The 26,248-nt window shown below is 41.5% G+C and overlaps 1 protein-coding gene and 1 long non-coding RNA gene across 3 annotated transcripts in view; one reads left to right on the top strand and one right to left on the bottom strand.

The window, feature by feature from the left end:
• RNF150 (ring finger protein 150) overlaps window positions 1–26,248 on the top strand; it is a 121,537-nt gene that overhangs the window by 86,224 nt on the left and 9,065 nt on the right. For both annotated transcript variants that reach the window (XM_083834927.1, XM_083834926.1), the window contains exon 6: window positions 2,497–2,707. In XM_083834927.1, the coding sequence (XP_083691053.1) occupies window positions 2,497–2,707 (211 nt within the window). The remainder of the gene's footprint in view (window positions 1–2,496; window positions 2,708–26,248) is intronic.
• On the bottom strand, window positions 20,540–26,241 carry LOC310899027. Its single transcript, XR_014583927.1, has 2 exons — window positions 24,693–26,241; window positions 20,540–21,056 (listed from the first exon to the last, which is right to left on the bottom strand). It is a non-coding gene; the product is annotated as an uncharacterized lncRNA (long non-coding RNA).

The raw sequence follows: 26,248 nt of genomic DNA on the forward strand, positions 1-26,248 counted from the left end.
CGTTAGTTTTATAGTATGCTGCTTAATTTGCACTATTTTTCCAACTAAAATGATTCAGGAGTAAAGGGATTAATTATATCAAGCAATGTTATCTTAGCATCTTTTTTATGTTTGGTTTGGCTTTCAATTATTTTTAAACGTTTAAAAGTTAGTGATAAAGCCCCATTCTAGGAATAACTGGAATCAGAGCAAAGGACAGACAACTGATCCCCTGAAAAAATTTTGAAATAATTTTTCTTAGAGTACAAAATAAAAAAGCAGGTCTTTTTTCTTTAAGATATACTGCCCTCAAAGTCAAATGTAATTTTAAAATGAAATTCTGAACGCATTTGTTATAACAGCTGAGGGTGAGGGAAAGAATGGTAAATCTAATGAATGATTTGGAACCAAGGCCTACAGATGAATAATTGGTGTTTCACTCAGAAAAGTACAAGTTTGGTGGGTTTCATTAAAGTCACATGTAGCTGAATGTGCCTTTATCCCAGTTGTGAGGAGCGCTCACTGCCTGTGGATTAGGTTGGAGCCAGACAATGGCAATTGTAATTTTTATCCCAAACTTCGGCTTGTGGATACAAGTCATCTGAGGATTGCGTAAAGTTCACGTCTTTTTCATTAGGAACATTTGTGAAAAAATACTCAGGAGATGGCAACAATCAGACGGAATATATGGGAAAAGAGAAAGCATAGTAAGGTCCTACTTCTGCAAAAAATGCAAGCATATGGTAACCCCCAGAGTTCAAAGGGATTACTCTTGTGCTTAAAGCTAAGCCTCTGTTTATGTCTTTGCTGTATATTTTACTTACTTTCTAGATGGCTGCTGTTGGAGACAGACAGGTTCTGAGAATTTTCAGAAATGCCTTAGTAAGTGAGACACCTAAGCATAGCAAAAATCAGATCTATGGAGCAGGTTCATCACCTCTTGACTTTAGCCATCCAGATGCTGGATTTCCAGTCTAGCAGCTTAAGCCCCCTCTCTGTTTAGTGGTGAGCAGTAGGAAGGTAGAAAGGGCAATTCATAGCACTTACCGTAGGGCGGGATGAATCACACAGCAAAATTATCTCAGGCTATTGAAATTAGAGGAAGCCCAACTGACTGATCCAGATTAGCCTTCTGACTCCTGGACAATAATGATATACATAAATTTATGTTTCCTAGCTTAACAATGTATCTACGTAATTGCAGCTCAACCTTGCAATGCCCCTCTGTCATTTTGGGCCTGCCAAACAGTATCCTCATTTCTGAATTATCCTTGCTTTTTGTTATGGTAGGTTAAAACTTCAAGTCCAGATCTTGAAATAGTTATGCAAAAAAGTTTTCTCCATGCCTTGGGGAGAACTAGACCCAGCTGTGTGGGATAATGGCACAAGAATCTGTTTCCTCGGAGAGCAAAAAGAACCTTTTACTCCTATGTTTTACGCCAGTGTTTATGGGGAGCTCCATAGAAGTCACTGCTGTGTGAAGGGGAGCATCAGACTTTTAAACAGGCCTAGAGAAATTAGGGGTGGGAATTAGTTGACTTCTTAGTTGCCCAGCTTGGATGTGGTCTTCTTGCTGGACAAACAGCCCTCCCTGCCCACTTGAATGCTCAGTGTTCTCCCCAAATAGGTGCTTTAACGTTAAGGATGCAGTGCAAAAGGTGCACACCAAAACACCCTCTCATTGCTTCCCTGTAAGCTCAATAGAAAGGCAGGCACTTGACTTGAAAAGCTTGGCCCATTCTGTAGGGGTAGTCATGTTCACTATAAAACTGCAAGAAAGAAGAAATTACAGAGAACTTCCATCCGTGCTGTCTGAATCACAAACGAAGAAAGAGTCTGATCTAAATAAAACTCTTCAATTTTCCAATATTGTTTGTTTGTTTCTTTTCTCATCATTTTATTTATGCAGGAAATACAGCATTAGCAAAGAAAAAGATCTTTTCATGTTAAAATACTGTCTTATCAACAGTTTTAGCTTCTATTTTCGCACCCCACACATAGATGCGCCCACAGGCAGTTCCATGAATTCCTATTCCTGAAAGGTCTGATATCAGCTCAATAAAATGTATATTTAGAGAAACGATAATCATCCCCCTTCAGCTACTGTCTGTGTTTACATTCGTAATCTGACTCAGCAATCTGCCTGTGTTGAGCAGATCATATCAATAAGTGAACTATTTTTTCAATTTACATGCTCCCAAAACCTTTAAGAAGTATAAATAAGGATATTTAGAGATTGTAAGTGACAGTCTAGCACTGAATATTTCCAATGCATGCTTTGGATCTCTCTTCCAACAGATTGCATTAATAGGTTTTAAGCAAGCAAACTGTGCATGTTTATTCATCTTATGTTGCCATTTTCAGTACTTGTTCATAAGCAGTTCCATGGGAATCAAGAAAATGACAATAGGAGCAGTGGGTTTAAGAGAAAATGAAAAAGCCTAAAAAAGTAGGAGCAAGTAAATTAAGCGTTTTTATAAAATCAAAGCTCACTTTTCTTCTTTTTCTTCCCATTAGCCAAACGCGGATTGCATGGATGATATACCTCCGGACTTGGAAGCATCCATAGGAGGACCTCCAACCAACCAGATAACAGGAGCCAGCGATACAACAGTGAACGAGAGCTCTGTTGCTCTGGATCCCCCGGTGCGGACTGTGGGAGTGCTACAAGTCATCCAAGATGTAGACTCCTTTCCCCAGGCTGGGGAGGGTAACTTCACAACAAGCAGTAAGTTCCTCTTTCTGGCAGAATTTGCTCTGAAAGAAATTATTAGAAACCTGAATCACAAACCGATATTTAATGGGGGAAAATGGCCTTTGAGGCCTTTTTTACTGGAGCAGTGACCTTACCTTAAGCCAAGTGGAAATCTACAGGGTAAGTAGATGTAACTATCATGTCATTCTGCTGCGGTGCAAACACTCCCAGCCTGTGCGCAAATCTGTGTGTAGGATAACAACCTCTAGTTGGAGTCCCCCACACGGACAGAAGAACAAGCTATTTCAGTCAATACAAAGAAATACAAATTTATGGTCATCTTCAGATATTGTTTACATGTCCTTTGGCCTGCCTTTCTTCACTGGCCTATGTGACCATGTGGAAGTTATTACCTGCGTATCATAAGATAAATAGTAAATGCAGCAATCACTTCCACTGCCTTTGGACAAGAAAAAAAGAATGTTGAATTCTGTTTTTGCCTTTCTTTTTATCTTCTTACGCCAACTGAAGCTTGTCTGATTATTTATTCATACTTGAATTTCTCATTTCATAAGGATTGATGGTCCTGCACTTGAAAACTTGAGCATGGTGAAATAATGCTGCCGATTTGTACTAAAAAGGAGGAATTTGGAGGTTTTCAGTGTAGTTTTTGCTTGTTCAAGAGGTGCCATTTGAGCTAGTAACCCTGAAAATGTCTGCATGGCTCTGTTTCTAATGTTTCTGATGTTCATTGTTGAAAATCTACTTCTGACAGTTTGAAAAGAATGGTTGTCAGCTGTTTTGAGTGAGGATTGTTTAAAATTCTCACTTTTAGATAAAATAGCAGATCAGTAGAAAATACATATCTGTTTGATACCAGTTGGTGCATTAGTATTGACAAGAATATTGTAGAAAATCATCAGATATACTTGAAGGGAGGTAGAAGAATGTGATAAAATACAGGCTTGTATATGTAGCCAACACAGGTCCTGGAAAAAAATAATATTTTCAAGCATTTTTACGTACTACTCTGACCCTGGGTGTGACGCCAAAAAAATGTGATGTGTAAAAAATGGGAGAGACATGAGAGGGCTAGGCTGAAATGATCATATTTTCCTTCATGTTGCAGCCACTGTCATGGCAGTGAAAATAACTTCTGGAAATACTGGACTTGTGACCTTAGCCATAAATGACCCAGAAGTGGATTTTTAAACTCGTCTTTTGTGGATTAGGTACTTGTTTCAGTTTGGGTCCTTTTATGGTCAAAATACTGGATCCAGCAAGGGGTGTGAGCAGCAAGGTTATAGACCCGGCTGTGATCCGTGGCCAGCCTGTCAGCTGGTGGGATATGACTTTCTCAAGCCTCCTTGGGTGCTGGCAAGGGCTGTTCAAAACAAGATGTTATTTTGTTCCTTCCAGTAATTGTTTTTAAATACATTTGAGGCTGATTTAAACTGTGACGGAAAGATTTTGCCACAATGCTACTAAAGGCTGAGATAGACTCTGGTCTCAGCTGTACCCTCTGAGTGCTCCTGAAGCCAGCAGCTCCCCTGGTAGATAACTACCCTTGTCCCACTGCTCTTTACAAGGTTCAGTGCTGAGGTAGGGAAGAAGGGCCATGAGTGTCCTTTACTCCCACAGCTGTGTGGCCCAAATTGAGAAAAGCCAGCAGCCTGGTGTAAAGCCCAACGTTAGGGGCAGTTCATGCTTTTCATCCCAGGATCTTGGCATGCCAAGAAGCAGTTCTTTTGGTTTGTCGTCAGTGGTAACAATGGTGTAGAGGCAGCCAGGGAGCACAAGAGCTGTAACTCTACAGCCACGCTCTCCCCCTCCAGGTTTGTTTTGAGAGTTTGCAAAAGCATTAGTGTCCATCCAAACACATTTGTTCTTCATTTTCCACGTTGCCAGCTACGTAACTAGTTGAAAAAGTTACTTTGAGTCAGAGGAGCACAACAGGGCTGCAGATGCTTTATTTTGCCTTTATGCCCTCCCTTTTTTCCCTTGCCTTTGATGACATTGGGCAACAGTCCCTAACACCTGGCAATCCTGAGGGCTGACAGCAGAGTCCATGGATGAGAAACTTGCACCAAGGCCAGTGGGTCTGTCTCAACACTCAGGTAATGAGGCAACAAACCACAGGGCTCCCAGAGCTCACTCACACATCATTGATATGTTGTAGCCAGGAATCTTCATCTGGATTTCTCATCTCACAGTGGAATACAGAACTTGAATACTAGTCAGTTGTAGGTGTGGAAGTTTACATGCTGTCATCACCACATCCAAAGTGGTGCAATTTGCAGTAGTTCCCAGAAGCAGAGCCATTTGGTCTCTTTTTGTAGTGGAGCTCACAGCAAAGATGAGCTCCTTGGAATCAGCCCCAGCTTCCAACCATCAGTGCTGGGAATTTGTACCTCTAGCTGGCATATGTGGCTTTGAGGCTGTTCAGGCACTCTGAAAAGTAGAGCTTAGCATCTCAGGCAGCCTGAACTCTAAGTCAGTGAAAGGGAGCATCCAGAACCACCATATAGTTGTGGTATGAAACCAAATGCTAACTAAATCAGAGGGCAACTGTAGGCTAAATAGCTGGGTCGTAGCTGTCATATAGTTGGGATTTAATAGGCATTGCGACTGCATATTGTATTCATGCTTTGTATTTCTTATTTCCAGAATCCTCATAGTTACACAAGGCTAAGCTTGCCCTTTCTGTGAACTATCCTGCCTGGGAATTTATATGTGCTGACACTGATTGCTCCTAGGAATTTTTGCTGAAGTTACTGGATTCTGGCCTCTTTACACAGCATTGGTGACAGGAACATACTCCGAGGCTGAATCTGTGCTAGAAGTTTTTCTTCCTCTTGTTACTGAGTCTCTGTAGACTGCCTCCAATGCAGACTTGACATGGCAGCCTTTACCCAGCACCACAAGCACCCATCTTTGCATCCCTTCTTTTTCCTGGCAATGTTCAGTGGTCCATGACATAAGGGACTTGCTGCTTCTTCCCACCCATTTCTGCAATACTTTTTGCTTAATTGCTGTTGCATCCTTTTGGTTTGTTGATTAATCATTCTGGTATTGTTTTCTTGGTTTGGTTTTAATTTCCCTTTCCAGCGAGCATTCAGAGCCAGAAGGGCTCCCACAGTGTGTCTGGAGGGAGGATATTTCCAGAGTACTGTTCACATCGGGTGAAATTCTGTCTCCATTGAAATCTGGTGGCAAAGCTCCCACCTACTTCAGTGAGAACAGTTTTTCATTTCTGGAACTCGGACAGTGCTTTTCTTTTTATTTCTGTGAGTGTGCTCAGCAGACATTTCCTCTTCTCTCCCTCCCTTTTTCTCCCCATGCTCCTGAACAGCTAATGGCTTCCAAAGGACCCTTGGCAATGTGGTGTGCTGCAAACATCTGGATGGTCTTCACGGGGGGGGGCCTGTCCCTAGGGTTCCTTGCTAAACCAAGCTTCTCCTGTGTAGTAGCACTGAGCACTAAAAAATTGGATGAGCAGTACCTCTCAGCTGGCTTCTACCGAGATCCAAGCCCTCATCAAGCCCCATCCCTTGGGCATGTCTACAGGCCAAAGACTGTTCAGTATTTAGTCTTAGTGACTGCTTTGTGGTGGGATTTCATGCAGGATCCTGGGATAGCGTCTTAAAATGTGGTATTTCTGTAATCAGTTGCTGAAAATGGATGGATGGAAAAAATGAAAAACTGGAATTGGGGGAAAAAAAGGAGCATGAAAAAATGAGTGAAATACGTAAGAGTTCATCTCAGCAGAGTTTCCTGCTTTGACCTATTAGAGCAGGTCCAGAGGAGGGCAATGAAAATTACCAGAGGGCTGGAACACCTCTCCTATGGAGAGAGGCTGAGAGTTATGGTTGGCCTAGAGAAGAGAAGACTAGGGAGAACTTACTGCAGCCTTTCACTATATAAAGGGCACCTACAAGAAAGATGGAGAGAGACTCTTGGGTATGTAGTAACAGGACAAGGGGTAATGGTTTTAAACTAAAAGAAGGTAGACTTAGATTTTGTATAAGGAAGAAGTTCTTTACTGTGAGGGTGAGGTACTGGAATGGGTTTCCCAGAAACGCTGTGGATGCCCCATCCCTGGAGGTGTTCAAGGCCAGGCTGGATGGGGCTTTGGGCAACCTGGTCTGGTGGGAGGTGTCCCTGCCCATAGCAGGGGAGGTAGAACTAGATGGTCTATAAGGTCCCTTCCAACTCAAACCATGTGATGATTCTATGACTCTATTAATTTTCAACTTTCAAGATGGTATGAAAGAAGATAAAGATATTTTTCCCCAGTAATGCATCATAGCAATTTGTGCTGCCCAATTTTTTAGTACTGAGTTATACAAAATGTCAATATAACATCTTTGAAAAATCCAGCATGGGTGGAATTTCCTGCTTTACAGACATCGTGAGTGTGAGCTAGACTAAGGCTTAATTTGGCTAAGGTCTGAACTTGAAGAGGTTCTGAGCTGCACCAGCTTTGGAGGAGTGGAAGGTGGATTTGGGATTTGATACTTAGCAATATTGTTTGGGTCAGGCTCAGCCAGGATTGAATGATATGGTTTAAAAATGTAGTTCACTGGGGAAGTAGCATCTAAATGCTTTAAAGGTTGTGTGACACTTGCAAGAGAAAAAGTAGATATTTATTTTTTTCATCTTTTATAGCATCTATGATCATTAATGTCCCTCAACCCATGTAGCATTTGATAATCTCTGCAGTAGATAATAGGCACTGACTGAGTCTTTGCTCTGTGTTGGTAAATACCCCTAGATTTTCAATTTAGACAAGCTTTTATCCTCTCTTCAGTGTGATGTCCTGTCATTACTGCGTGAGGCCTCAGAAATCCCACCAGCGCTGTCTCTGTAGTTGGAGTAAAATTCATAAATAATTCTACTGCAAAGATGGGCAGAGGTTTTAATATGAAAAACCACAAACTCTCCCCAAAGGTGTCTCATTACCTGCAAAGTCTGCTGAGTTTGGCAGGCTGTAGAGCAGCATTGGCAGTCCAGGGGATATCAGCAGTTCCTTTTCTGCCTCCCATTTTGTGTCTTCCGTAAAACCCTGCCAACAAGTAGCTTGTCATGACTGTTAGGACACTTTCAAGTGTCTTCGATAGCTCTTCATTAAATCTATTAATATAACTTCTCAAGTAATTATTTTGATCTGTGTATGTCTAAAATGTCTTTGTGAAGAATAATCAGCCTTTGGAAGAGGATGAAAGTGCATGATAAGAGTCTGATCCACTGTTGTCTTGCCACCACTTGACTGTTCTTCTTTGCTATTAATAGGGTTTTATTAAGCAGAAGTAAAGGGGGAGGAAAAGGTGGGAAAAGTCCCTAGACAGTAGTTAATACGGAAAGTTATTAACACTTGTGTTAGCACCTAACACAATCCTGGAGACAGAATACTGATGGGACCTAGTTAAAGACTGAGCAGATTGGGTCCCATGTGCCCGGGGTATGACATAAGTCCTGGTGACTCTATTAAAAGCTTGTGCGGGTGTTGCACCAAATAGTTATCACGGACTGAAAATTCCGGTGAGCTGAGGTCCTACATTTATTTTGAGACTCACACCAGTGCCAACATAGCACTGGTGGTTTGGAAGGCCAGCAGTGGTTTGAAAGGGTCACCAGGTGAAACGTAGCTGGCACTAAAAATGTTTTCTGCATTGTTACGTATACCTTAAAGACTCCTGCCAGGCTATGTGAGTGGATAGTGAAGCTTTTCGGTTATAAAACTACTCTTCCTTTCCATATGTTGAGACATGAAATTCAAAGCATTTCTGTACAGCAAATAGCAGAAAGATGCTCAAAATGCAGCGAAACAAGGACCAATTTAAAATCTTTTTTTTTTTTTTTTGGTTTGGTTTTCTGTTTCACATCTGCTATGTACATTGTCACTGGATATAGAGCAAGCAGGAAACTATGGTTTTTTTCCAAATGTCTTTTATTCCCCTTAGACACGCTGAGCTGTCCCTGTGGCGTTATCAGGGTGCAGAGTAGGTACATGTGGTAGTGACTCCATCTCAGCCTACAAGACTTGTGCTTCTCTCCTGCAGAAAGCCACGGGGCAGTGGTAGAGGAAGATGCTGGCCCAGACTTGGTTTCTGGAAGAGGGTGATGGTCTTTGCCCAGTGGTTTAGACATAATTGTAAGAAAAATCAGCATCCCATCATGAGGTCTGTGAAATGCTGGGGCAACAAGTTTTTAAATCATTGCAAAAACAGTTCTGTGGCAGCCGTGCAGCCGAGGCTGGGGAGGCTAAGAAGTAAATAATGTACTTCAGTAGTGAAGGCTTCCATTTATATGTCTCTGCATACCATTGCTGTGGCAGCTACCAGCTTGCCTCTGTCTGTCACAGATTACTTATTCCTGCCTCTGTGTTACCCTTCTGCTGTGCAGTTATGTTGCGAGCCCAGTTCAGAAGCTAACCATTTTTTCCTGGGTTATTTTCCATTTGGATCAGTTCCCTGATGCAAAAGTAGTTGTGCCAGTACAATGGGAGGAAAGAGATGTGGAATACAAGAGAAGAGAGGACCGAATAAGCCAGCTATAACAATGCTATTGCCAAAAACAAGCTCAGTATCTCAGAAGTACAGCTAGACCCTACACAGCTGTCTGTTTTGCCCAGAAATCAGAATAAACAAATAGGCAAAGTAAATAAGAAGTTTCAAATTTCATTTGAATTGTCACACCAGAGTATACAAGCATCTTGTTAATGGTGTCTGAATATGAAAGACATAAGGGATTTATTATCTATTATGATGAAACTCAATTAGTAAGGAAAAGTGCCATTGTAAAAATTGTGATGGCACACAAATATGTCCCTAGAAATACCATTTCCAATTGTTCTGCTCGTGCATTATATGTGTACGGGGAGAAGGGGATCTGAGGACTGGGATCGGGGTGAGGTAACTTACGTCTTTATTTATACTTCACTGTCTCAGGCAGGCATCTAGATAAAACATTGAACAACAACGTGTTTAAAGAAAAATCGACAAACAATGTAGAGTCAAATACAAATCTGAACTGCAGAGAGATGACTTAATACTAGTTGTTCTCTTTGATTTATTCTTGGAGAATGAAAGCCTTGCCTTGCAAGAGATGTTCAGCATTTTACATGCAACCTGCTTGATTATTTGAGATTCAATCTCACGTCTCTAATGTCTGTGGAGTTTTTGTTCTCATCAGTTTTTACACAAAAGCCTCCACTGAAGTCATCAGGAAGAGCTTTTAAAGTTACAATGTTCTACAGAGATTCTCAATCTTTTTTCTGATCAATTCAGGAACAAAGACAAATGGGAGACACAAGGGACCAGCTGGGATCAGTACCTGAAAGTAAGAATTAAGAAGTCAGACCAAGCAGCAGCCCTGTAGCTGGGCAGGCAGAGAAAAGGCAGGCTTCCAGGGTCAGTCCTTCTGGTTGCTGCCATTGTTTCAAGCAGATAAGCAAAGCAAAATTAATGCTTGAATGTACTGCACAGACCCCAGAAACCCCTGTCAGGGTCTACTGTAGCAGTCATTATATATACGGATAGTAATGGATGGGGCCACTTCTGAAAAATTCAAGGGTTACATTGCATACATTAAATTGCGCATACAGAAAGCAAACAAATCTAATAAATTTAGTGGGGAAAGAAGCGACAGTGAAAAGCCAGCTGTGCCTACGGGAGAGTGAAAGCATGAGGCTGAGATACTGGAGTGGCTCAGAGAAAGTAGTGCTGTATTTGCCACAGTCATCTTTGATGCTTCATAATGGAATGCACATTTGCTCATGCGCTCTCATAGTGTCACGACAAGTTTGAAGGTGACTCAAATGAAGAAGTAAGCCAGGCATGAGCTCTACGGATGTGCTGTTTCTAGTCATTGTGTTTTTCTCCTTATTCATCTAGGCTAGTCTGTGAACATGGAAGAAAATCACTTTGCACCTGGAAACCATCTGGTTTCTCACAAGCATTTAAGGGATCACAAGTGTGCTTGCACGTACATTTCGTGTGTTGTAACCAGCAGGTCTGAGTTTCCTTTAGAAACAGAGTAAGTGAAAGAGCTGTGCGTGTGCATGCCTGTGTGGTTTTGTTTGACAGATAAATAGTGTTTCAGGAGATATTTGGCCTGCAAGAAGTATCCAAAAGTGATGTTCTTTAAGTTTTCTCCAGATTCTTGTAGGGACAGCAAAAAAAAAAAAAAAAAAATTAAAAAAATTGTAATCGTATTTGCTCATGGAAGGAGACCAGCCATGTCCTAGTGTGTTTTTGAGACAGCTCTTTCTTTTGTTACTTACCTCCAACTCCAGCTGAATTCAGGGTGCTTCAGGGATGCTTGAGGGTGACCCCAGCAGCCAGGTGAGTTCACGTAGGTGTGAGAGTTCTCACTAAATCTTTAGGAACTGGACTCATCTCCTTGTGCTGGGTGTGGGCAATTTTAAGTGAAGATAGCTCCTGAAGCTGATGCTTTGAAACTGATAGGCCAGGTGGAGAAACTGGCTTTGGGTGCCTATGGAAAACATGAATGACCAGAAGAAATGTAGGTAACAGGTCAAGCCCAACATCCGAAAGGAAATATCCCAGCTGCTGACCTGAGTATTAGGAAAGGATTTTCTCCTGCCTCAGGGTCTGGGGGGAAGAGAGAGGTGGGTAGGTCCTGATATTCTTAGATGCTGAAAATAGGACCACACAGTTGTTTTCCAGCCCAACTAGATGCCATCTTTGCCATTCTAGTGACAAGGTCAATATCCTGAGGCATACACTGAGGCTGTACTCAGCATAGTGCACAGTGGCATCAGAGCTGCATTAATGAATATCTGGGCTTCCAGAGTGCCCATGGAATGTATGATGGAATATCCACTCAACTCGGTATGACTATCTTTCGCAAGTGCAGACCTGTGACTGTTCTTGTCATTGTAATTCATATGAAACATATCTATCTGAGGCACTCAGAGAGCAGACAAGAACATACAGTCTGTTTTGACAGTAATTAAACCCCATGTTAATACAGATATTAATGTGCAAAACAACTTACGTGGAGATCTCTGTGGTGAATTTCTGTTATGTTTGCCACTATCTTGGTAGCATAGTGCTGTAAGACAGTGAAGAGCCATATTCCTTCAGGGAAAATGCATTGAAAATGTATAGAACAAAGATACTACTGGCAAAGTCAGAGAAGCATAGCAGAATATGAAAAGCACTTAGCTAAAATAGCTTTATTAGATTGTAACATCTCAGTGAAAAAAAAAATAAATCACCCGAAAAAGGTTTCAGATCTGCCAGTTCCTTTTGCAGTTAGGTAAATACGGCAATATCTTCAGCTGCTAATATTTCTTTGGAAGGCAGCCTCCAAATGTGATGTCAGGTACATATGACAAACCTTGCTTCAGGTTTTGCCTCGTGTGCAGGGGATATTGAAGATGAGACATTGCTAAACTTTATTACTTCTTTATAATTGCTTTTTGAAAAGGTAGTGGCACCAGAAAATTGTCTTTCTACGCATGAAAAGCTATCAGTCTGTAAGGCCAAAATAGTCTCAGAGTAGGATACTTCAGAAAAATGACCCTCTGCAACCTGCTCTGGGAGATGTAATGTGCATTCCCAGATGCTGAGCAGCTTGCAGCCTAAAGGTACACTTTAAAAGAAACACTTTTTAAGAAAAGCTGTGATAGGAAGACTGTATTTTCAGTTGTTCACCCTCAAAAGTGCCTTGTTAAACTGCCGTAATGGCTGCATATTCCACAGGGTGGAAACAATTACAGTTGTTTGTAGTAATTGTTTCTTCTGTTCTGTCTTTTTTAAATTAATTCTAAAGTTTCTTTGTGATTATGATTGAAACATGCAAGTTCACTTTCCTTGGAAAAACAGAAAATACACTGTAAATTTATATTCAGCTTCTAAGAGCCCTCTTTTCAGACTACATAAATAGTGTAACAATATTTTACCTGTAGTTTACAAAACAAAACAAAACTCCCAAGGTCTAAATAGTCTTCTGGAACCACCACTGCTTGAAGAGTATACAGTTGAAATTGAAGAATTTGGATAGAAAAGAAGGGCAGAAGGGGTTAAAGCTGAACTTAATTTCATAAAATGTTGACTCTGACTGCAGTAGTGTTCCCAGGAGAACTAATGAATCAGTGCAGAGACATTTTCATTTTTTGAAGTTATATGGTTGGTTTCCAGGTTTTGAGACAGCTTTTGATATTTTAACTTTTTCAGGTTCCTATCAGTGCATATCTCTTTCTTCTACATCTCTGAAGAGTGTGAACACTCACAACTCAAAAGAAGTTGGAATAGGAGTATATATTCACAGCAAGATTGAAATGGACAGAATCATTTTATACAGAGAAACCATTGCTCTGTTGCAATTTGAAGATGTACTTGTGGAGAGTTAGGGAGGTCTTGATGTCCAAGTGACCTGATGACCATATTTTATTGTAATATTCCAGCTGCAATTTGTCAGAACTTAAATTGACCTTCCCTTCCTTCCGCTGGTCTGAGAAGAAACTCCGGAAATGGATGTATCTGTCTTGGCCTTTTTCTTGTTCTCTTGAGCATTTTGGCAAAAATACATAGTGAAATCAGTAGCTTGGAGGGGGGATTCTGATGCCAGAAACTGTTCACCTGAAACTACATTGTGACTGCAAGCTTATTTGTAGGGAAATTTTACATGGCCCTAGGTTTATGTAACCCAAGACCAGTTTCCTATTGATGTTCCTACTGGGTTTCCTACCAGCCAGCCCCAGGCCCTTAAGGACAAGTCAACCTGGGTGCTAGGACTGAGGTGCCCTTCAGGCTGGATCTAGTGGCATTTAGGTGAGATTGTGTTAGTCTTGCTGCTTATTGTCATGGTTGCCTCTCTCTGGGTTTTAATTGTCACATCTTGCATTTTGGAAGCAGCTAAGCAGAGCTAGCTTTGTTGTGATGTTACTTGAGTGAACTGAGAGCAAGGAAAGCAAAGAGGAGCTGGTCGAATAAGGAGAGAGAGTTTGCTTGTACACTTGCTTTAGGGTGATGAGACAAAACAGTTGGCCACGCATGTCAGGGAGTCAGATCAAGTTAAATTGTGCCATATCCTTGTTCATAAAGACTCATTTTAGTGAGGAAAGGGAGATGGGCAGGAAGGAGAAAGGGGGTTAATTAAATTAATTAAAAATCTTTAACTCAATATGCTTGTTAGTTTGGTTTCAGTTTATGTAAAGGCTGACTTTTTTCTTTAAATAAGTGATTTTTGTGGATGCATTTTCAGACAAGATTCGAATGTAGCAGGCCTGGCCTGGCAGATCAAAGATTTATTTTTTTTAATAGGAAAAAACAAACATGTTGAGCTGCTGCAGTGTTGTCAAAGAAATGAAACTGTTGACCTTTTTCTTTATGAACACTTTTCTCGGTTGTTGTTCTGTACTCGTATGCTTTTATATGAAAGTGCATTAATATACACAGCCTAGCTTGTCAGGATGTTATCTAGTACACTAGCCCTACTAAGAGAAGAGAACATTTTGGACATTTCTGTTCCAAGTAGATGGTGGTTCTGTACATCTCTTAGCCATATTTTAATCCACGCTTCATGTGCCTGCGATGAGTTTAAATATACTTGGTTTTCTTTCCTTATAGAATGCTTTTGGTTACATCAAAAATACTGCTAGGTCCTTTAAGCAAACTATGAAAGCACCTTAAAGGAGACACAAAGGACCTTAGTTTTTACTTTTCCAAAAATAGTAGGTTTGATGCAGTCTCCATACTTTTTTTTCTGATTCCTAAACTAATGGAAAGAGCCACATTTCTCCCAAAGACAGCTCTGTATATACGAATTAAATGAGATTCAATTATTTAGGCTTACAGGCAGTCCTGGCAAGCATTTCTGCTGGATACTCTGGACTGTTTTCAGCTGTATAAGGCTACTATTCTCATCCTACTAGTACTCAATCTCAGTTATACAAGATTTATAGATTAAACCGCCGCTGAGAGTGTTATACCCTGCCTGTCAGTCCATAGATGTCCACAGCAACTTGAGCCGTTTTGCATCCCGTGCTAAATGCCAGCCCACAGCCTGGCACAAGTCACATTCTGCTTACAAATGCCCTGTGGCACACAGGGACCTTCATGGTATGTAAGCCATCTGAATAGTGGAAAGCTCTCATTTTAGGAAGTATGGAGTGCAAAAGTTCACATTTTGATAGGGAGAATGCAGGTTGTGACCAGGGTCAGATTCAGTCCTCAACTGGAGCAGAGATGGCCACAGCCATGGGTGGAAACTCTTGCTGATAGCAAAGCTATTGAGTAGGCTGCAGGAAAGATCAGAGCTGGAATAATTTCTGTTCAAAAACTGTATAATTACACCAGAATCTAATAAGTGTTGCAAGGTTTGATAGGTTTGTGAGGTTTAAAAGAAAGGAGTGTTAGCAGCTGAACTCATCTGTCATCAGAGGATGTAAAAAAAAAAAAAGTTTAATCTCTGTGGGTTGATGTTACATGACGGGTTCTTTTGAAAAGTAGGTGTGATAGCTTTTAACTGACATCTGGCTGCAGTTCTGCACTGACAAAGAGATGAAGTAAGAGGCTGGGGAGCTCATACAGTGAGTGATACTAATTTCTAGCAAATCTGAAAGGGATTGTATTGTGCAGCCACTACAATAGTGGAGAGTAGGCTCAACTACCCAGGACGTCCCTTGCAGAGTAAGTCTCCTAAGGCTTTGTCTTTAAGTAAAGAGAAATATTCCACATTTAAAAAAAAAAAAAGTTGTTCTGCTGAAGCTGTTTTGAAGCATGATTTCTGTGCTATCTGCCCTTTCTTGCTATTATTGTCTTAAAACAACAGTGTCACTTAGACTCCAGAGAAGATGAAAAATCTGAAAACAGTGAAGCATTTCACATTACTTTAAAGGAGACATTTATGGAAGCTTGTATAGCAAGTATTAAGAAACAAGTAAGTAACAAGAAGCAAGTATTAAGAAACTTGTAGGAAGGAAATTCAAATTAGAAGAATATGTTACTTTGAAAACATCTAGAATTTATTTTTAAAAAACTACTGCAATTTAAATGAAATTAAGGGCTGACACTTTTGCTTGTCACGTTATTTTTCTTCATTAAGAATGCACATATAAATGGATGAAATTGTTTCTTCTGTATGGAAGGCTGAATGTTCATGTTTTATTTAATCGATCATCCTATTAATTTTATAGTGTTCTGTGCAGGCAAAAGCACTCGGTTAATCAATTGGACTGGCCTCTCCACGTATTCAGAAGAACGTCTGTTTACCTGCGTGCCCATCTCAGCATTGCTGAAATAGTACAGATGTAGGGTATGGCTGTAGTCATCTTCAAGTTCTTACTTTGTTCCAATGCCTGCGTCAGAGCTTGCTGCAGGACGTGGCATTGTGGCTGATGCCTTGTCTTCAGAAATGACTACGTCTTCCAGTACAAGCTGGGGCAGGGGGCTGGACCAGAGACCCTCCAGAGGTCCCTCCCAACCTCAACCACTCTCTGAAGCTGGTGAGACTGAAAAGCACTCTCATTGCTTTTAGACAGGGGACCCCTTACAGAGTCACCGAGACACTGTGCAGTTGAGGCTCCATGGTTCTGTTCTGTTTTTTTCTCAAGAGATTTCTTCCACAGCCAAAGTGCACTTAAATCAATATTTATCTTTTGAGCCACAGTAAGTAGATAAGCCATGGCCTCTAACAAAATATATAATTGAGCTGTCCAATTCAAATCAGGTTAGACTGTCCTGTAGAGTTCAAGAACATATTTTCACTGGGTTGTTGTGCTGTTTCTGTGATGTATTCTCCATTTTTATGGACTTAATGAATTGATCTTTAACCTGAGCAAACCACTTTGGTCAAATGTGTCCCAGTGTTTTGGGGGCATGTATCTGACAGTCCTACAGGGGCATGAGCGTATGGTGGGAGACTGGAGATGGTCAAATCCTGGAAGGCCACGTGTGGCTGGTGGAAGGCAAAACACTGCTTTCACTGCACGGTGTCAGAGGAAAAGGCAGCAGCAGAGGAATCGTGACACAAAACGTTACAGTCTCTGTGTATGTCTGCTGTTTGTGGGCAGCCCTTGGGTAGTGCAGAGGTGCTGGACCTTGTGGGCGGATGACCACTGAATGCCATCCTAATCTGCCCACACTTGGCAGGCACAGCAGTCCCACAGCTGTGCCCTGCCTTAGGCACTGGAGCTGTTGGTACAGCAGAGCCAGCCCCATTCTCAGGCGTGTTGTTCCCTTATACTAGGAAGACTGTTTCCCCTTAAGGTAGAATTTACACTGTTAAAAGCTGTATTTTGCTTCGTAGTAAAGATGACATCCCATACATCGGTTCTTCCACCACGACTGTGATTTGTTGGTGCTTTTTATTTCTCTTTTGGCTTCATTACCGTGTGCATTTTTTTTCATATTTAATAAGAAGACATCCCTGGGTGAAGTTTTTATTATGGATGTTTCTAATGGATTGAAATTTCAGCCAAGGATCATCATCACCAGCATGGATGGTGAGAAAGTTACTTCTAGTGACATGCACAAAATTCAACAGCCCAGAAAGTGCTGGGCTAATGACTTGTCCCTTTATCCTGGAAATGTCCAGAGAACCCAGGTGGAACCTGTGGGAAAGAAGGCAGAAGAGATAGTAGGAAAGATGATGTGCATGCATTTTATTCAAGTAATCTCACCACTGTTGTGCTTTTCAGCAATCTCCTTGTGTGTGTTTTCTCATTAAATCCTCTAATATGCATGCACAGCCATTTTTGTGATGCCTTTGCATAGGGCTGTTTGTTGTAACTGCTCTTGAAAGTTCAGTCTATGATTCATCAGTGTGATGGCTTGCTAGTGACCTTGGGTTTTTGAGAGCTTATGCAGTAAATGGTATTTAAAGAGGCAGATTTGAAAATCGTGCACATGCTGCCATGAGGAGCAAGCTCAGCCAGACTAGCATGAGCTTGTTCAACCCCCTCATTCAAGAATTAACAGGAGTTCACTTTAAAGCAAGCTGTTGTTTTCTCTTACAGCTGTGTGCATACTTGTAGTTGAGGAAGCAGTTCATGGTGATTAAGCAGAAATGTTTTTTTCTGCTTGTCACAGCAGCCTAAGTTTGACAACAAGTTCTCACAATTAATTGCCCCCATGCAGATTTTTGCTGGCTAGTAGCCACCTTGTACATGAGCTGAAGTAAGAGTGAGAAGCTTCTGGCGTCCTTGAATAAAAGCTGCAATAAACTGATCTCTCTTAAAACAGCCTCACCAGATCTGGCTCTGCAGGCCCCCTTTGATGTTGTAGTCTTGTGCCTTTGGTCTGCTTCTCCAAGCACTAAACCCCACTTCTCGTGTTCCCCTGAGTGCCAGAGGTGGCATTCCCAGGCGTGCCATGGCTCTGGCTGCCTTTGCAGGATCCAACAGCGCCGAAACCATTAGGCACAGATCGTAGTGGTAGGCTGAAGTTTCCCCCAGGCCCCGCTCTGGACCAGCAGATGCCGCGGAGCCCCAGCCACCACCCAGCCACAGGCGCTCTGGGACAGGCTCTTCAGCTGCTGCAGCAGGGAGGAGAGTGCCCGTGGGGCGAGCATCCCTTTTCTCACTCCTTCCAGCCAGGAGCAGGGCACAGAGCAGCAGAGCACAGCAGAGCTGCTGTGCAGGTGTGGTTAGTAGGGACCAGCAATGAGAAAGAACGACCTCAGCTTTGTGCAGCCACAGCTGCCAGGGAGTCCCCCAAGGAGAGGTCACGATCAGACCAAGAAGAAGGTTTTTGAAACCCCTAGCTTACATTGAGCCTTCTGGTTTGATGTTGTATCATGCCTGGGGGGATTGCAATACCTCTGTGGTGTGTGATTTGCGTGGTGTTGGCCAGGATGTCTCTATATCACTCTGAAGGGATGCTTCTTCCTTGTGCTCATTAAGAAAAGAACAGAACTGAAGTTTCTCTTACCATTAGGTACTTGTTCATTGAATCTAGTGCATTATGCGTCTGAGTCAGACTGTAATTTCCTTCTGCTTTCAGGCTTGCAGGAAGCAGAGTGCACTGCTGACATGTGTTCTTAAAATATAAACAGAAAAGTTCAGTGACAGCAGCAGTCACCAGGATATAGCCCATGGAAACTGTGATATACACAGTTAGATTGTGTGATTATACTTCTTGTATGTAAAGTCCCTTTATTATGCCAGCCTGCCGGTAGGCCGTAGAGTATATAACACGTGCTAGTGTTACACACTTCTCACCTCGGCTACTGGAGAAGTCCTTGTAATATTCCTTACGTACTGCTGACATGAACAAGCATGATCATTTTTAACTTCATCACTTAATGCTATTTGTTTTGCAGCATCACCGAGGAGCCCTGGTCATTCAGCAGCTGCCAAGAAAACAAAGTAAAAAAGCAGTCTCCAGAGCTCACCTGACAGTTTATAGGTTTAGCATCGTGGTGCAGCAGGGACAGCCTGCAGATGTTGAAAAGAAGGGAGCACCTCTTCCTTTCTCTACTTTCAGTATGCTTCTCTCCTGAAGTTAGCTGCAATACTTGCCCTGTGACTGAGCCAGCCTGTTCAGCTGCTAACCTAGAAAACCTTTCTTTAAGTTAATTTTCAGTCATTTTTGTAAATTAACTCAACTTCCTGGCCAACCAAAGGAATGGCAGGGCTGACTTCAGAGTAGGTATCAGGAGGGTTTGTTCAACGTCAAATGGAAAAATTAATTTAATGTTTCTTAAGATTCTTAGACAAGTGTAGGAAATGTCAGGATGTTACCAAAAGTAGCTAAAATCTTTCACAATTGAAAATCTTTAAGTCACTAAGGTCCTTAAGATCAAAAGTGCCATGTGGTTGCAGTACAGTTCTTTGGTATTTCTGAATCTTTTCCCTTTTTATGAGAGATCTTATTTTCTGATTTTGAATCAAATGCATGAATAATTTCACGTGTTCTAAATAACAATAATTTTTAACATTTATTTCTAAAACTTACCATGGTCATCAGATGAACATGCTCTCCTGACCAGAGTTAGAGCTGGTGTGGCATGTTGGCACTGACAGTATCTAGTGGCAAATGGTAAGAAGGGCGTGCAGCGTCATCCCACTGCTGCTCTCATCTTCCAGACAGTGGGAGGGCTTCGAGGAGGAAGGGAAAAGCAGCTTTGAAAAAGGTTTAAGAGGCTGGACACCCTGCTGCAAAGGAAGCAGCATGGTTCTTGTCTGGCAATCAAACATGGGGATTAGCTGGTACGAGAGAATGGAGGTCAGTGCAAGAGACCTTAGTGTGATGACTGCATCAACTGTTCAGATAATTTCTCTTATTATATTTTGACTGAGTTTCCAAGCGACAAGAGGAAAGACCCTAGGCATGGGGAGAGGAGAAAATGATATTGCAGTAACTAGGCCACAGAAGGAGTTTCCATGCTGGTCCAAGGGCAGGAACATAATGAGCATGACCCATAAGAGTAAGGAGAAAGAGGAAAGCATATCAGAAGCAAAAATTCTAGGTTTTCTTGTGTCATACTTGGCAGAGGCATGTTCATTGTATCACAAAGAGGGCTGGCAGCTCCCCTCTGAGACAGCTGATCAAGAGTTCCCAAAATGTCAGCCAGCTTCTTATAGGCAGAAGACAAATCACCAAAGTGTTGACTCCTAAAATGATTTTACTACGTGCTGTGAATATCAAAGACTTGTATATTGATTCAGGGACAAAATTCCAGAGAGGTAGTATGTGCTCATTAAAATGTATTATACATATATAAGTGGAAAAAAAAATTGCTTTTCCAGCCAATCAGGTCCAAGTGTCTCCGTGCAATAACATCTGGTATGTGTTCTGCCCCTTTTGCTCAGCTTTCTGCGAATGTGTTTGCTATCTGTTCCACGTGTTTTATATCATATGTCTTTATTTGCTTTTGTTTTGTTTTTGTTTGTTTTTGTTTGTTTGTTTTTGTTTTTGTTTTCCCTTTTTGGATAGAACATTTGGGTGGTGATACTTTCCATGCTGTTTATTGGTCTTGCCAAAACATAAGATGTCTTCTCAGGTAACTGGTATTAAAGTTTATTGCCCAAATTTAGGCTTCAGAAAATTGGTTGCATTACTAATATGTGTCCCCCCACCTTTTTTTTTGATGTTTAATGTGAGATACTGAGATACGATTTCCAGAAGTAGTGAGTACTTACAGCTGTACCTGAAGGTAGCAGAAGACATGCGTGGGGCATACAATGTGTAGGTTAATGCTGTAGCTGAAAAATGAGTTGTAGGATTTCTTATTTGGACACGCAGAGTTAGTGAATACTTCGAACAGTCACGTCTCTCCCTCTCAGTAGCTCATCTCTAGAATGGTGGTGATGCTACCCCTTCATACCGCAGGGCATTTGGAGATGAGGAACTGCATCTTTGGCTATTTCCCATGAAAAGATGCTGTATATTCTCCAAAGATATACCTCCTACAGAAAGATTAAAGAAAGCTTGTTACCCTTTCACTCACTAGCATAACACAAGTTGGCTTTGCAAATGATACTTGTGTTTTATGTCATGTCCGGGCCCACCTATGAAGTCCCTCGGCCACTTAGATCCAGGTAAACGTATTTTTGAAATGATTTCTTAACTGAACCCTGCCAGGTCACAGCATTTGGTTCTTTCTGGTGTGCTGATGTTTGGATAGCCTTTGCAACGTGTTTCAGATGCTGTCTGCATTATCCTCAGGATGAAGCAATGTTGCCATTAGTGCATTCACAGAACTCTGGCTTGTTGTCTGTGGAAAAGACTCCAACCTTTTCTTCCAAAAAGACTTACTTATGCTCAAGTACTTTTTCCCCTTGCTGTGCAGATAAGTTTGTCTGAAATGCTAGGGAGTACCAATAAAACACTTCCCCAGGACTATGTTCTCAATTGCAGCCAGCCAGACTTCTTCATCCATTTTATTAGCCTCTGTGTACAAAAGAACCGTAACAGGTTTTTTATAACCCTCTCCATTCAAACATATTCCCACTGCTTCTTTTGCATTAAAGATTTTATAGGCATTTTTTAGTGCCTTTTATTTCAGTTGTTTTGTTGGTGCTGTTAGGGCCTGATCTAAAGTGTTATGATTATCAAGATGATATGGAAGGAATTTGGCACTTATTTTATAAAATGATCCAATAAAAAGTGTTGGATGATTAATTCGAGAATAATTTTAAGAATCAATAGTGTTTTTACAGAAGACGGTCGTAGCAATAAAAGAAATATGATTGGTACTGTTGTGGAACTAGTTGCCATTTGAAGTACTAACTTAATAGGACTGTGCTCTTTTTTTTCGTGGATCATAAGCAGCAAAGCGATGCTGTGGCAAGGTTGCGCTGAGAGGGAGCAATAAGCTCTGTAATAGTAAAGTGCGTGCTTGGGCAAAGAAAAATGGAGGGCGCTAGGAATGTCTCCTCTCTCCCTGTCATAAATCAAATGTGATGGATAGCGTGTTCAGGTTGTTACACTGGAAGCAAAGTCTGAAAAACACTGCTTGCCTCGGCAGGTCACTGTGGCTTTGTCCTGACCAGAATCTGTTTTTGTAAAGGTCCCATACTGATGCCTCTAATGACCCTGGATGTATTTTCTTCTCGTGTCCTCAGAGCTCCAGCTGATGGTCACATTTCTGTTTTCTTCTGGAGCAAAATGCTTCGAGACACATCTGACTGGGGACAATGTTTTTTTTTAATAGAAGTGAGCACCAGACTAGAATAAGGTTTATGCCACCATATAAATTTTAGATATTTTTCTATACCTGAGGGCATACCTGTCACCCAAGATTGTGTGAATCAGCTTGGTTCTACCTTCAGAAGATGAAGTGGTATGAAATTGGATATATTTCACAGTAGTGAAAGTGTGAAATGAGTAATGAAATAAAGCCTATTTTTTGCCATATATTTATTGTCAGAACCAGGTTTTGGAGTCCCATTGTCTGCTCTACAATTTCTGCCACCTAGAGATGGGGTAATAACTAATAATATTTTTTTCTAAGTATTTAATTAGATGAAGAAATCAATAATTGTTCATTTCTCCTCAAAGCTGGGCATCTACTGTCAAGAATGGAAAGTCTGGGAAGAAAAATGACTTGTGCTAAATGCTCAGCTTTAAAGATAGGCAAATAGGTTACACCTAAGTCAGTAGCACGATAGCAGCTTTTTCTTGCTCTCTGATTCCTGACATAAGATGAAGAAAATCATTAGCAGCTGCACAGCTCCGTGCAGTGGTTTAATTGCATGCAGTGCAAGACTGAGTTCTTAGTATGCTGAATTAGTTCACGGAGCGCTGATAATAGATGAGGGAAGGGAGACTGACTCCCAGCTGAATAGTTTATTGCTGTGGCCCATGTTTTTAATCCACAAGAATAGGAGATTGCTGCCTTTAGTTACACTTTCAGTAGATGAATTACACATTTGGTGACAGCTCTCATTTGACATGTAATAATCAATACTTCCCTACTTACTCCCAGAAGGACGTAATAGCAGAGAGCTACTTGGAGGTCCAGAGGGGGAAAGAAGTCTATCATCTTAGGCAAACCTTACAGGTGTTCAATGCTGAGCAGCTTTAGCTGAATAACATTTTACTGTATTCTTTTTCTGTTGATTTCCTGGATGCAGATTGATTGCAGACCTCTTAGCCCAGCCAGCGGGTTCTGCAGCTTTTCCAGCCCTGTGAACGTGTAGGGAATCTCAGCATCTGGTGCAAGGAAGAGTAGTTTTAGGAGAGTCCTACTGCACAGCCAACGTCCTAGGGACATCAGAGTGCAGTCAGATGCAGCCTCCTTGGAAGGAGCACAGAAGGGAGCAGGAGTGAGGCCTCTATGAGTGCAAAACCCACCACAGTTGCATTGATTTGCTCCTCATCCTTGCTTAGGTCATTACAATTACATCGGTTTGTGCTAATGCCTATATGTTTACATGCAGCACGTGGCATTTTTGTAAATGCACTTTTCACTCAGTGCTGAACGCTTAAGTCCTTCCCAAGACTCTTGCAAACAGTGTCAACTTCTTAGAAACTATAGCCTAACTTTTTTGTTTTGGAATATTCATTAGTCTGTGACAGCTACACACTTACTCAGTGTTAGGAGCAGCAGCAGCAGTAGATAACCATTAGTAGAGTGCAGTCTTACTGTTTTAAAGCACCAGAGTAATTAGCTATTTTCATCCTTGTTTGATTGCAATTATAAACATTGCTTTATGAACTTTGCAACAAGTAAGGCTTTACTACTGTTGTGTAGGGCAGTTCCATATCTGTGGGGTAATATTGTTCCTGTGTTAGCATAAGTAACTTTAAAGTAACATTGACTAGAGAAGGAGTTTGTTTTATTGTGCCTCTCTCAAATGAATGTGTGTCAAGGAATGTAAGTAAGTGGAAAAAGTCTGTCTGGAAGTAGGCAGCATGCTGTGGTGTATTGCGTTTCGCTGACATGAGAGGAATGTGGCAGTGAGGTCTACAGTTGCTGGCTGTAGGCGCTAGCGCTCAGGCTGAAAAGCAGATTGGGATGTGCCTTTTGCTTCATTAAGCAAAAGGCTTTATGCCTGTGGCATGAAATGCTATAAAGCACTGTGGAATTATTATAGTATTTGTTGTTAGGCAGGGTTGTCAATATCAAACATCCAAAATCGCAAGTGATACAGAATAAAAACTGTGTAAATATTTTAAATTAAAAAAAAAAAAAACAACAAAAACTATTTCCTTTTTGCTTCTGAAGATTTAATTATTTTTAAGTGAAAGCTGAGATCTTCACTGAAAAAGTTGAGGTCCTCACCTTACTTCAGAGCTTTAAGACAGACAATAAATTTTACAAAACTTGCAAAAATGTCATAAAAGTTCTCAACAGTGAATCAGGCATGCTCTGGAGAACTGTGTGACTGTGTAAGCTTTGTCACTGTAAATGGGATCTAAAAGTCAGGGATGCAAAATGCAGGCCAAGCTCCTGGCACTTGCAGTTTGCTTACCTTTAACAAAGGTCCCTAACTGTGCTGGCTCATGTTATTGAGCAGCTGGCCAACAAAAACCCTCCCACTGGTCTAGAAAGCCTGTGCGGTGTGGGGGAGGCAAAGCAAAGCAGTTTGAAGACTTACAGCCAGATCTGCACCCAAAGATACCAGCAGATGGTGTAACCTCAGCAGCCTCCCTGAGATCCATCATGTGCGTGTTGCGGTCAGTAGTAGGACTCCTATTCATGGGATCAAGCACGTAATGCTGAGGGATGCATTAATTTCCTTGTGTTGCCTGCATCTGCCAAAGAAATGTCAGTGTTGATTCTGCAGAAGGGAAAGGAGTAAAGAGTGGTGATGTCCAAGTTTTTCTCCTCACTCTGCTGAAGCAGCAGGCTGCAGCTTTAGGATTTTGAACAACTGTACTGTTAGCAAGCAAGGGAGATGGAGCATCCGTGTTTCTGGGCAATTCTGCAGAACTGGAGAAGCAGTGCCAGCACATGGACATTTTTAGGATCCTTTGTTCATTTTTCTTACTGACCTGCACTTCAGTCCCAAAGAAAACAAACTGCTGAGCCTGTAGTTTGTAAGGACTAAGAAGGAAGAGTTGCTGTAATTACATAAAGTTCTTAATGTAAAATTCAAGTTTGCTATTTTGAGAAGCTTGTGCTTCTGTACCTAAATGGGTTAGAAAGTTAGTAGGTGAGCTGTAGATCTGCTTTGTTCTGTCCGGTTTGAAGGCAGTTGAGATCTTTCTCTGCTGTGCAGCCCTGGAAGGAATGGCAGATCTTGTAATAACATTTCAGCACCACAAACACTTCTCCTTTGGCTCTCTGACACTTGGTGTTGGCCACTTGGACGGCCCATTCAGCATGCACGTGGCTCACTCCCACCATTCAGCCCGTTCTTTCCTGCACAGCTCTCATTCAGATGAAAGTCACCTTTCTCTCAAAACGCTCCAGCTGGCTATTTAACACGGCTGTGCCTTGGGGACTCTGTCAGGAGAATGTAAACTTTCTCTTGGGTCAACATTTAAACCACTATTGTCATTGTTTTTTAAGAATTCTATTAGTTATACTGACGAATTCCAGTTCATCGCCACTGGTTCCAGTGGTCTGGAACAACATGGTTCTGGCTCAGGGAGCTGTCACCACTACAGACGGTGCTCTAGGCCATGGTGTTGCACTTCTGTGCTCCTGGGTCTAGCGGTTCACCCAACAGTTCCGTGTCACTGGAGCCCATTGAAGTCTGCGTGACGTACCGTTCAGTTTGTAAGTACCTACTCCTCCCCCAGGAGAAATATTTATAGTCTGAAGCAATGCCTTGAAACGTTTTACTACTGTCATGTTGATGGGGAAAAAAAATGCACAGTTATAGAGATGCTGTGTGTATTAATTATTTATCTTGCAATCAAGAAAGTATAAAAATAATCCAGGGTGAAAAATGGGGAGGGTTCTAAAGGAACACACTGGTTCTTTCAGTTTGAATAACGCAGACCTCACTGAAGCTTTCTCTCCAGAACATGAGGTCTAATCACAGCACAAATAAATAAATGCTTTTTTGTCTGGAACTGACTTAAAAATCATGTAGCTCTTGAGAGGAGACTAATTGTGCTCACTTAGCTTCAAGTGAGTAATTAAACTGTGAGGAGTTATTGTTTTCCTGGCTTCCCTGTAATCTTTCATATTTGTTATTTTTTA

The sequence above is a fragment of the Anser anser genome (genome assembly GCF_964211835.1).
Source record: "Anser anser genome assembly, chromosome: 4".
In the NCBI taxonomy this organism is placed as follows: Eukaryota; Metazoa; Chordata; class Aves; order Anseriformes; family Anatidae; genus Anser; species Anser anser.